The 14139-nt window shown below is 39.9% G+C and overlaps 1 protein-coding gene across 1 annotated transcript in view; it reads right to left on the bottom strand.

The window, feature by feature from the left end:
• The window catches only part of MYO16 (myosin XVI), a 2679924-nt gene that overhangs the window by 1002129 nt on the left and 1663656 nt on the right, over positions 1–14139 (bottom strand). The window contains exon 23 of the mRNA XM_044071347.1: positions 11589–11789. Coding sequence (XP_043927282.1) covers positions 11589–11789 — 201 coding nt within the window. The remainder of the gene's footprint in view (positions 1–11588; positions 11790–14139) is intronic.

Here is a 14139-nt window from a genome sequence, read left to right as displayed (position 1 = left end):
AAAAGGGGCTGTAAAAATGTAGGTATATAGACAGAAATGGCAAAGCACACACATATGAAAAAGACTATCCTCTGTGTGTTCCAAAAGTTACAGTAAAATGTTAAAATATATATTTTTTTAATAATCTTAGCATGTTTTTGCGGCATGCCACAGTGCACAAACATGCCTTATAAAAAATGTGGAAAAATCAGATATTAATATCATGAGACAGAAATGTATTACAGGACCCTGCGTACAGTATCTACAGTAGTAGATTGGAGCTGTTGCTAACATGGAAGGTCTTGGAAGCATGTAGCATCCAGGTTGTGAGCTCGGATCCCTATGCAAATGAGGTGGAGTTACTTAATAGCATAATAGGGTAACCGTTTCTGCATATCCCCTCAGTATAGGCAGAGAACCACATTGCTGTCCACACAGGAGGTAGCTGACATTAGAAGAGGGTGTGTCCAATAACTTCTACGCTGATTGGAGCTTAGCTGTGCCTGTTTGTGCTGCATGCATCCATGCTGAGCGTGGAAGCTGGGGCGGGTGTGCACTGACATCTAAGCTTTGTTTACCTACAGGGCACATGTTTCTATGTGTTTGCACAGCTCACTGCTGTGCTAAGTGTGGAAGTTTGGGGGGGTGCACTGACTGCTAAGCAGTGTTTACCTATGGGGTGCGCATTTGCAAGGTGTGTCACAGTGCTTAGAGTATCTAAAAGGCCAATGATGCATTAAATAATGTTGATCCTTGCTTAACTTAAACTAGAGCCATTAAATAATGTCAATGATATATTAGGCAGGTGTAATGCATTATAGCTAGCTAATCTCACAGGCAGTACCTACAGTAGAACACTATAAAGTATGCATACACCCTACAATCTGATTTTCCCCCCATAATCTGCACCATTGGAGGTTGGAGTACAGACTTGGGAATTTCCACTGAAAGTATTCTTGGAGCTGCTGCGGGTCTGCTACAGTTGTATGTGTTAGATGCTGAAGTCAATGCTGCTGATGATAATTGGTCTAGGCAGAGAATGAGAAAGTGTTTACATCCAGGGTAACCTTCCAGGATCTGCATGAGCCTGAGGTTGCAGAGTGCTACTGGGTGGACAGGGACATACTAGAAAAACTCACTGAACTCTACTTCTCTCATCTCAGGCCCAGAGCCAACAGAGGGGAACTTATCCCAGTGAAAACAAAGGTGTGTTTTGCCCTTAGGATAATAGCCACAGGTACCTTCCAAAGACCAACTGGGGACATGATGGGGGTGTCACAGGCATCAGCATCCAGGGTACTCTACCATTTCCTGGATGGCATACTACCACATGCCAATAAGCACATATATTTTCCCGTCACCCCTGAGGTGAGGGCCAGCAATATGCAACACGTCTACTGTGTAGCACACTACCCTGAGGTACTGGGTGCCATAGACTGCACTCATGTACACATCAAGGCATCAACCGGTGAGGAGGGTAGAATCTACGTCAACCACAAGGGGTACCACTCCATCAACTGCCAGGTCATGTGCAATGCCCAGAGCATTATCATGAATGTGTGTGCTGGCAGCCCTGGCTGCTTTCATGACACCCATATCTGGGATGCATCACAGCTGTACCAGATGTTTGCTAGGTGGGACATCCCACACGGCCATTTACTGGGGGATGCTGGCTATGCACTGGAACCGTGGATGATGACACCCATCAGAAATGCACACACACACTCATGGAAGAACACCATAATGCAGCACACGTACAAACTAGAAACATCATACAGCATGTGTTTGGGTTGCTGAAGTTATAGTTCCAGTGTCTCGATATATCTGGTGGAGCTCTGCAGTACTCTCCAGCCACATGTGCACATATGTTCACAGTATGTAACAGGCTACATTATATGATCCTGTGGAAGCAGCTGCATCGGGATTAGCATAGGGAGGGGATACACATCCCCCCAATAGTGCCTGTGCCACCACAGCCACAGTCACAGGAGGACAGAGAGGAGAAAGCCTCTGATGATGTCCCTGTAGGCAGACATAGGCGTGCCCAGTACACCCTGGCATTGGCTAAGAGACAATGCACAGTAAATTTACTGACAACTTAGGGCCCTAGGGACTGACAACTTACTCATACTCACATACATATAGTAAAATAGGTGATGCCAGGCATCTCACACAACCTGTACCTATCCATGTATTGGCTATGTACCACTTGCATCACATAGAGTCAGCCCTGAACTACAATTGTGTCAGCTGCTGCATTCTCAAGGTAAGTCTCTAACCTACACAGTAACTGTAAGCATTATTATAAGGTATCATATGTACGGATCTGCTGCTGCTCTGCAAGGAAATATAGTGGGCTATTTGGTCAGAGTTAACATCCGCATGGAAAACTGATACCCAGTCCAATAGTATATGTTCCTTAATTTTCACTAGACTTCATGGTTGGAATATTCACAACATCAGGCAAGGGAGATGTTACAGTGGCCACACATGATATTTGAACTACTGTCTACCCAAGCTGATCATGTGCTGTTGTTACCCCACCCCCAATACAGCAGTGTACCCATACAACCAGCCTAACAGAAAATCAGCTATGGTATATCAGTGGACCTGGCAATCTCAGGACTGTAACATTGATAGTGCTCACACATTGTACGTCTCTCTTCAAGTAGGAAAACAATGTACATATGTATGCTGTTGATTGTGTGATGAATGACCCCTCTCTGTCTAGCGACCTGTGTGGCTCAGTGGACTACAGAGGCTAGTATGGGTGATGGTGCTAATCTGGAATTACTCACATATTTTGTATGTGAGGTAGAAGTATGTTGGTGTTTTCACAGAATGTCATACCTCCCAACTGTTAGTGCATGAAATCTGGACAAAGCCAGAAAGATTGGGGGACAAAGGCCCAAACATAGGGACAGAGTTTAAATATTGGTCACATAAACCTAGAGAGTTGCTGGAATTAAAGACACTGCAGTAGTACATATTTTCTGATGGATATAAAGTCTGACGCACAATTGTTTGTCTGTAGTTAGTAGAATGTATTGATGTCAACATGCAATAAATCACCAGAAAACCACAAATGTGTGAGGAACAGACCAAATATAAGAGGTAAAATTCTGGACATTCTGTGAAAATCGGGACAGTTGAGAGGTATGCAGACTGTCAGTCTATTGTTGGTGTAACATTACCAACCTCAGTCACATATTGGCTATGTACCACTTGCATCACATAGAGTCAGCCCTGAACTACAATTGTGTCAGCTGCTGCATTCTCAAGCACACTTTATACTCCAGTTATGGTATGTGTTTAAGGTATGTATGTTCCCTGATATGCCTCCCACTGGATAGGAGGATGTGATGATTCTGCCATAGACATTGAAGTATTAGTTCATTCTCACATCTGAGAAGGGGGCATGCCGTCTGTGATACATTCATCCTGAAACACACCAAATGGGAAACACATTACAGGATCAAATACATGGATGTCCACTATGTACAGATACAGCAAAAACAAAATGGCTGGCACTATTCACTGCTTGCTCACACATGTCATACCCCACAGTGTGACAACATACTACATGTGTGGATACAACCGAGATAGTATCATTACTGAGATAGTTCCCTGTGTGCCATGAGAGATTTTGCTGTATGAGCATACACCCAACACTCAATAATATGTCATAAGACCAGTGCCAGGCAAACAGTGTGCTATTGGGACAGTCCAACAACACCAGTGTGCCACAATGACAAAAGAATAAGCAATCCTGATATATTGTAGCCCCCTGTATGTGTAAGACAGCAGGGTATCAATGACATATCATTACCACAGGTCTAAGACAGGTTTACTTCTGTACTCCCTATTCCCTATACCTCTATTCTCCCATCTGCATCCTGTTATACAGAAAAAAACTGTTACATACCATTGTTAGGAGTGCAGTACTCCTCTGCTGAAATGTGCTACTAGTACTGGTTTGCAAAGGTGTGCTCTGTGTGAGGAAAGTCTCACATAGAATGTCTGCACAAAGGCAGCTGCTTACATTTTAACATGCTTCTCATTAGCAGGTAATTGCCTCTAAACCAGTCTGTGATTCTGATATGCTAATCACATACAAAACAGCTGAGTTACACTATCATTAGCCAATGACATGTAGCCACTGTGCAGTATATAAGGCCTTCATGTAGAACAGGGCTCCTTTCTTAGCTGTTGAGATGGACATTACTGGGGTGATGACACTACATCAACCCAGAGGGTAAGTCTGTAGCAGAAACCTTTACAAAGAGCTGTGTGTACCACAGGCTGCAGCAGCTGCTGCAGGCAGTAGAGATAGACAGACAGTCTGAACACTTTGGAGGGCAACAAGCTGTAAGCGTATCTGTGTCGACTGTGTCAACCTGGTTGTAGAGGCAGTGCCAGGGTGAGTGCACCCTTTATACTCCAATTATGGTATGTGTTTAAGGTATGTATGTTAGGCAACTATGTCAATAACAGAGTACTAGGTGACATATAGTAATACTATACGAATATATGATGTGTGTCCCTACCTATAGGCCTGTGACTTCCAGCAGTGAAAAGGAGTTATTTAATCTACAATGCTTTGTGTGGATAATGAGTGCATGAGTCATTCATTAATTTCTGTCTTCACAATAATGTAATTGAAATGCAACACAACACTGGATTTGAACCCAGAACTGTGTGTGGCAAAATGTACTGTATGCAAAGCATTAATCAGACTGAGCTATGGAGCCACTGCTACAGTGGATTTATATGCAAGATATATGTCCACACATACAGGCTGTGATATACATTTTCTATAGCCATCAGTATATGCATGGCTTTATGTGGATGTATTTCTGCACCAGAGTCTCAGTTGAATATGTATTTTGCCATGAATGCCTTAGCAGGTGACCTTCTACATGTTGCTGGTATAAGGGCACATTCATCTGCTATTGTACTATTGCACCCAATTCCAAGGTACACTCTCATTTATTCCATTACTTTTTATTGCAGTTTGCGTGGTGTGGTGTGCACACAGCTCTGCTGAAAAATGCCTAATTATTGCAATTGGCAATTACTATGTTTTGTTTAAACTACCTGTTTTAATTAAGAGTTATATGGCATGAGGGTTAATGCAGTGTGCTGCAGGTGTGATGGGCTCGGGTGTGAAACATGACAGAGGTGTTTATTTTGTACGTGTCTTATAATGTTAGAAATACATATAGTCATTCTAGCTCTATTTAGCTGAGCTTACTGAAACTGCAGGATGAGTCATGTCCTGCAGCTCCACACTACAAAAATATAAATAAAAGAAAAAAAGGGGAGATAGAAAAGTGGTGAAAGGGGGCAAGCAGAGAGAAAAACACAGTGAAAAGCAAGGGGGGATGTGCAGGAAGGGTGTAGGAAAGAACCATAACTATCCATTTCTTGTACAGCAACAACTGTGCACTTTGACAGATTTGTAAATGAATTTGCATTCTCAAACCCCAGAGAGAGGAGTGAGGACAACATAACTGCATTGTCAAATTGGACTAAATTACATGTGTCCAGAGGATATGTGTGCAAAATGTAGAGCTATATATGGGACAATATTTTTTTGGGGGGACAGGTGCACATTTTTTTAAGGTGAGAGTGGAATGTTGGGGAAGGGATATAAGTACATGTGGTGGGGTAAATTGGGTAGGGAGGATGCATTTGCAAACAAACAACACAGACAAGACAGCAGACAGGATGATATGTGACACATGAGAGGGGTGAACACCTTGGATAGGGAGGCTGTTGTGGAATCTGAGTCCCATGTGCCTCCAGATGGCAGCAGTGTGACTCGTGTCCCTACCCATGGGACTGTCAACACTGCTCCATCACTGCCTGAAGGTGCCTGTGCTGGAGGCTGGGCTCAGGGTGAGGCTGCCCCACCAGGATGGCCAGCATGCCCTCAATGCAGTGCAGGTAGCATTCATAGCCATGGTGGACTATCTGTGCACCAAGACTGACAGCTCTGCCCAGGTGACAACACCCCCTTTGCCTCCGCTCCCAGAGGGGGGCTGTGCCCTGTCCCCAGGGGTGGTACTACCTAATGACACAGGTAGTGCAGGGGTAGCAAAGGGGGCAACACTGGTCTGGGTCCCAAACGTGCTGGGATCTGGTGCAATAGCCAGTTGAGTCAAGGTAGGGGGATCAGCCAGATCCGACCTACCTTGACATGCTGTGGTAACTGAGGTATAGCAAAAAGTTAATGTAAGTAATAACCAAACCATTGTTAGTATTAACAGCATCAAACATCATATTTATTCATCCAAATACATATTAATGTATATTATGTACAACACAACATTAAGTAACATAACAGTCAGTATGGTAACAGCATGCCAATATAAACTTAACCAGAGGGACAACAAAATAGTTAGTTTAACAAATATGTTAATATTGCATCATGATAAAACATAACAATAATCAACCACATTTTCCAAAATATAGTTAAAGAAAATATATTATTAAATCATAATAAAACATAACAATAATGAAACACATTTTTCAAAAATAGAGTTAGTTTAACAAAATATGTTAATATTAAATCATAATAATAAATAACAGTATGAAGATAAGGGGTGGGGAGAGAGAGAAAAGCATTCCATTACTGACATTACAGATGATATCCCTGAAAACACTGAAATATATACTCTATAGGTGTGTAGTGTCAGTTTTGAGTACTGTGACTACAATTCTCCTATAGCTGATGCAGCACATACATAGCTCTCAAGCTGACAGCATGGGTCAGTATGGGCCAAGCAATAACAAATACAGGTACACCACTACACAAAACAGTTTCACATAATATGGACTTATATAACTACCCAGGTGTTCTGTAAATAGATTTGGTAATACACTGTATTCCAGGTAATACTTTATCTGCTAATCATGTGACAGACAGATTAGGCAGTTTTAAGTACATTATGAGAAATTGTGACACTTGAGAGACATGTCTGTGTACAGTAAGTAAACTAGACAGCCATCATGCCTTAGTTGGCAGGCATGGGAGTAGAGCCCAATATGTTGTGACTGTAGGGGACATCTGAAAATAATGTATTAATTGACTGCAGCAACTTGGTACAGACATGCAAGGTATACAGCCATACTGGGGTCACACAGCTATATTTTTGAATCAACAATGCTAATGAACACATTTTTGGTATTGATGTTAACATTCTTTGAAATCTAAACACAATACCTGCTCATAATATGGTCTACCTCACCCATATATTTGTTACATTCCTGGTGAGAAAGAAAACGTGAGCATTACGTGACTGACACTGAAACATTAGTGCTACATACCACTGGATTCAAACCAGGACTGTGTGTGGCAAAATGTACAGCGTACAAAGCATTTAACAGACTGAGCTACTGAGTGACTGCTGACTATTGAGTGACTCATACTTGCTTGGAGATTACCTGGAACTATACTATGAATTGAGCAACACAAGTTACAAGAAATTCCTTTGACATTCTAGTACTAATACAGTGTTATACTAGACTGCAGTGCAGTAGAACATGCATACATGGAACACAACCATACTGCATACATTAAAAAGCTATATTTTAGAATCAATGCTGCTAGTGATCACATTTTATTGTTATTGGTTTGAAATATCTGTGGAAGTACACACATGATATTTGCCCATGGACTGGGCTACCTCACCTATATGCCTTTATTACCTGCTCTCTGAGGAAGAGAGAGCATTATGTGACCAATATTGGCCTGGAGATAGCCTTGAGCAGTACTATGAGTTAAGCAATACAGTTTGCAGCCCATTAGATTTGCTGGCTACAGCAATTACAGTGCTACACTTGACTGCAGCAACCTTACCATAGAAAATCAATGCATACAGCTCTACTGCAATGGTTTTGGCAACTCAATCCTGCTGGACAACATTTTGCTGGACAACATTTTGCTTACTGTTATTGGTATTGTTATTGTTTATTGAAATACAGTTCATATTGTTCATTTATTGCACTATAGTTCTACAGCTCTAATTGCCCTTTTATTACACTACAGTTCTACTTGACCATTTATTGCACTACAGTTTTTCTTTTTTATACTTTATTACAGTAAATACTTTACTCTTTCTTGCTTATTGCACTACAGTTAGCATACTAAATCTGTACTTACCAACCTGGCCTGGCACCCGGTATAGGACTCAACATTGCGAGCACTCTCAGCTGCAGCTGTAGGGAGAGAAGCACACCATTATGCATACCAGTTTTGTAGACATTCAGCTTGCATATTGGTAAAATAGAGTCAACATTACTTACATATTTGTGGCCCATTCCCTGCTCTAGCCTCTTGGACCTAGGCTTCCAAGGTTCCACTCTTTCTCCTTTTCAGGTCATAATGATGGTGACAACACTGCTCACCTGTGCAGGGAATACCAGTGACACTGGTGAGTTTCATGGCCAAATGGTCCCAAGCCTCCACCTTACACTCTCAGCCCTGGAATGCACCCTGCATCAACTTGGGTTCATGGTTTTTAACACAGAGCCTGACCATGACTCTGGACTCCTGAATACACCATCTCTGTACCTGAAAGCACACACCTTCGCCAACACTGCCAGCCATACCAACAGCAGATTGAACTCCAATGAGTGATGTAGGATTCTCACCTATTGGGTTTAATATAGGCTGTTTTCCCACCCTTACACGTCATTCAGCAACATTCAAAAAAGTGTCACATCGCATAGCAGCTCATAAACCAGCTAAGTGAAGCCAAGCAGCGTGAAAATTCACATAACCATAGTTTTAGTGAGGCTTTGCACCACACAAACATTGGTAGCCATTAGTATGTTTATGCACTGCTTAGCATGAATGAGCAGTGCTTAGCAAAGTGCAGCAGTGCCAAAATTCACAATAGTTTAATGAAATTAAAGAAAAATAGTACATTCATTTACATACATATTCTGCCTGTTATGGACTCAAATCCAGGACCTATACACATGAGATGGTAACTCTACCCATGCAGCTAGTTGAATGTTATAAAAACTAGTATACCTTCACATATACTACTAGGCTACCTGTTAGCATTGCTGAGCACTACATCATGCCACACAAACATGCTTAAACACAACTATAGGTAAATAATTAATTACATCCAGTTTCTATATTTAGATGTCTGGCAGATGTCGGCCATGTATGTATGAGCTCCACTCAGTTCTGCTGCACTCTGCGCCGCACCACACAAACCAAAAAAAAAAAAGAAAAATAATAAAAACTTTATTATGATAATTAATATTATCCGGTTTCTATTTTTAGATGTCTGCCAGATGTCAGCTGTCTATATGTGAGCACAGCTTGGCAGCAGTGTGCAGACATGCAGTAAAAGAATAATTATAAAAATCATAAAACGTTATAGAAATGATATATTATACAGCTGACACACTTCACAACATTACAGCAGTAGAGGAGAGCATTACAGGGAGCCTCATACTCATCTGCAGCCATGGGTAACCACTATACATCTACCTGCACTGATTTAATATCCATGTTCCTCCACTCTCTCTTGAAGAGAACAACTATGCCAGGCTGTTCATAGATTTCAGCTTGGCATTCAATAAGGTGATTCTAATGCAACTTATAGAAAAGCTAATCAACCTTGGCAGAAATAAAGGGCTGTGCAACTGGATCCTCAATTTCCTGACTGGATGACCACAAAATACTTGTGCTGGTAACAACACTTCAGGGAGTATTACAATCAACACCGGAGTACCCCAGGGTTGTGTGCTGAGTCCTCTACTGTTCACAATCCTTATCCATGACTGCTCTGCATAAGCTAGCAATAACTGCATCATCAAATTCGCAGATGACACCACAGTGGTGGGACTCATAAGTGGTGATGACTGTATTTCAGGTAAGCAATCAATACGCAGATAGCTTCGGTTGGTAAAAAAACCTTAGATTTTTCTGACTGACTAGTTCCTATTCAAAGAGTAGTTACAAAGGTTTTCTTTATAAGTAAAAGTTAAACAAACTGTCAAGTAAAAATGGTCATTCGAAACAGTTTCTAAACTGAAACTAATGCAGGGTAAAATATATGACTGCAAATTACAAATTGGTATTCTCCTCTCTTAAGTAAAGTTTCCTCTAATGTACAATGATATTCATCAAAAAATGAAAATAAATACATATTTGTTCCAGCTGGATTAAAACCAATATTCAGTGGAGTTCTAGGAGCACTGTCTAGTTACGTGAGTAGTCCAGAGTTACACAATGAGCATGTAAAGATGAAGAGAGTCAAACCCAGGACTGCAAGATTTTAAATTATATCCTTAATCCTGTACTTTAATCTGCTAGAAACTCCCCTGATTGCTGCAAAAGAAAAATGGCATTTAGTTTGTCACATAACGTGTCTTGATGTTAAATGGTACTTAGTCACATGACATGTGTCAACGTTAAATGATACTTAGTTTGACACATAACATGCGGCGTCTTGATGTTTTTATCAGGCTGATTACTACCACTTACATGCATATCTCTCAACCTCTTAGTCTAACAAATCTGAAAAAAGCCTGAAAAAACTGCGAGACAAAGGCCTAAAAATAGGGACATATTTCAAATATTGCTCTTACAAACTTAGAAAGTTTCTGTTGTAACAGGGTTTGTTTTAACATACATTTTCTGAAGGATCTGAAGTCTGAAACGTAAACGTATGTCATTATTTAGTGGCTTTACTCCTCTGATCATCCCAATGATTTGCCAGAAAACCACAAATTTTATCTGGAACAGAGCAAAAATATGATCCAAAAATCTGGACATTCTGCAAAAATCTGGACGGTTGAAAGGTATGTGAACATGACTGTGATTCATCCAAAAGAAATGCCAAAAGACATCAAGAAGTTAATCAAAAGTAATTATTTTAAGAGTTCTGTTTTCTTCAGCAGACTTTTTTAAATTCTTTGCACTGAATAACACATATTATACAGACAGAAAATACAAACTCTTCCATACAGGCAAATGTAACATATCAACTTATGACTTCATTTTATATATAACAAATACAGTATTGTTAATTAGATAGCCATGTATAATATAAACAGTTAAATATTTTTTTAATAAATCTTGCTTGATAAATCTAACACAATAACTAAACAGTTGAGAGCAAAATATTATGATTCAGGATTGAGAATGCAATAAGAACATAAATACTATTTTTCCTCCATTTGCTTCTCATACATTATACCCAAACATCTTAGAAAACAGGAAGAAAATAAGAAATTCACTTTTATTTTTGCTTACATTTACTTAAAATTAAATTTTATGCGCTGGGTCTTGACTTTTTTTTGCTTACACTTACAAGAAGTCTAATTTTATTCATAATGCTGGACTTCTCTGTTGATCAATACATGCCCTACAGCATTATTGGAAAGCTGTCAAAATGCTTACAGCAGCCAAATGGTGATGAGGTGGGTACTTACAAATTGTTTTCAGAGCCATGTGATTAGCAGTTATGCCATGCATTTATCAACATAATGTCATCCAGGGTAGGAAGCAATGTCTCTGCATGTTAAAATTCACAGTTAATTAGCTCTATGTGAGTAATCACTTTTATTTGTTAACTTACCCTCCCTGCATAGTGCATGACTGTGAATGACGAACCCTCATCCTTCGGAGCAACATTGCCATTACCATCTTTGGCTGACATATATACAGCATTTGTATTACATGTTTCGATCTGCGAATGAAGTCGTTTGTACAGAGTCAGTTCTGGTGATCGAAAAGCTTGACTCTCTTCATCTAACATAGACAACAAGCCTGCGGGTTTCTGAAATGCAAATAATGATACAATTAGTCTTTCTCATTATCTGCACTGAGATAACTCTTGCATGCATATTTCAGTAGGTCTTCTTAATCAATAGAGAATTACTCTGACAAGTGAAGCCTGATCCCTGAGCAACAACCAAATGAGCAAATTAGAACGATAAACAGTGTGGCTGCATAAAACCTACTGCAGTTGCAGGTGTGAGGTGCCATAAGATGGGACATCATTTGACATTCGAATAAGCCTTCGTCACATAACTTCTTGCATAAGCTGCAGGAAGATATATGACTTGTATAGTCTTAGGGCTTTGGCCCCAGGTTCTCATATGATCTCCCCAAAAATTAATCAAAAATCAGCAAGGGCACCACAGACACTCTCCTCACTTCTCCCATCATACTACACCTTTCTGATTTGGTCAATGAACATTGCCAGAAAGCCAGAACACATACCCATGATACACCCTTTGTGTGCCACACAATACTTCTACAAACAACCAACTTATATCAGTGAAAGCTGGTAACACACTCATACATTTACTGTCAATATGTGTCACTGTGGACATTCTTGGCTTCAGCTAATTGTTTTGCTTCAGACAAGGCTCAACATTTATCTTATCAATGCACATGCTCAGTGTGACTGCCTAGCAGTGAGCTCAACAAAATGGCATACATGCAGAAAAATCAGTTAACCTTTTACATAGAAAATACATGCAAACTTTTGGATTCTCCACAACATCCATCTTAGATACCAAGTAAATTGAAGCATGAAAGTATATAGAAAACAGAAAGACAAATGCTGTAATAATGAAATAGTGAAATTATCAAACTAAGAAAGTATCCACATACTGACCTCATTAAATACCTACTAACATTGTACAGCCAGCTCATGTACCACGGAAGACAGAGAATAAAAGATTAACCATTAATGAACCACTAGAAAGCTACTGGGAGAATAGGCTGAGCCATGCTGGGAATGTCTTTCCAGGTAGGGAGGTGTGGCCTTGCTCAATATTGCCCAGTTGGGCTAATCCAGTCAATAAAATGTAAATAAAATAAATCCACACTATATTATGCATTAAAAGTAAAGATGTGGCTAGAATATGTTTCAAATAAGTCTAAATTTCAGCATGTGCATTTTCAAAAACATTTATTTGAATCTCACATTATAAAGGTGAATGACTATATTGTTATAAGGCATTAAAACGTGTCACATTGACACTTTATAAAACCACTGAGATGAATTGATAGTATGACCGTTAAAATCCACTTGTTATTTATTCATTATTTCCTTTTTCATTTTCATTGTAATAGAGAAACAATAGTTTTGCAGGATTAGATTTATGAGAGTTCCCATAAACTGGCAATCAAATTCTTCACTTGTTCGAAGGCACATTGTATTAATAAAGGAATGTGAACAAGCCCATGCAATTTCCAAACACTTCAAGCATTACAGAGTTTGTGTCATGCTGATAAATCAGGCACATATGTTTACAAACCTAAGATACACTTGAAAAATATTTATTCCTGCCACATTAGATGTCCTAAATTGTTCTATAACTCGAGACCCACAACATGTGATACAGTAAATGTCCTAGAGCAATGCTCACCATACAATTATCATCTCAAACATCCTGTTACCATTTCAGAGATAAAGTGAAGCAGGCCAACGTATAACAAAAGATGAAGGAGAAGAAGCCACGGTGGTGCAGCAGTAACGTTGTTGCCTCACAGCAAGAGGTTCTCCTGTTCGATTCACGGCTGGAGTGCCTTCTGTGTGGAGTCTGCATGTCCTCCCCATGGTTGAGTGGCCTCCAAAAGACATGTGTGAATGGGCGTACCTTCGCTGAAGGTTGAGCGTCAGGCTGGCAACATGGCACCATAAAAAATCTACTGCCAATCATTAGCGGACCGGAGTTCCGCTGTGGCGACCCCTAACCACAAAAAGCCAAAAAGACAAACATGCATGAGATCTCTGCTGACTTAAATCAGCAAATTAAAAATGAGCTTTGCAATATGTTTGCTTCTTACTATGAGAAAAATGAGACATAAGAGAGAGACAGAGGATGAAATTGTGTGTGTCTCAAAAAGTGCACTATGCAGGTAACTTTAATACTAAGTATAATCACATGTGCAGTTTAGTACTTTAGGGTTAGTTTAACTTGTAACTAACTGACTGAAGGAGCTGAATCTACAAACTGGAAAATCAGCCTAAAAATGTCCATGCCACCAGATGTTTGGTAGAAGAAAATAATCAGAAGAATAATAAAAGTAATTTTTGTACTTCTACTTAGTTAGTCTTCACATTCTAATAATAATAATAATAATAATCATGATGTGTCTATGCAAATATGATC

Source organism: Protopterus annectens, chromosome 5.part0 (assembly GCF_019279795.1).
Source record: "Protopterus annectens isolate FY-2018-M chromosome 5.part0, PAN1.0, whole genome shotgun sequence".
NCBI classification, from domain to species: domain Eukaryota; kingdom Metazoa; phylum Chordata; order Ceratodontiformes; family Protopteridae; genus Protopterus; species Protopterus annectens.
The sequence above is the reverse complement of the archived record's forward strand: the minus strand, read 5'-3'. Positions and strand labels throughout refer to the sequence as shown.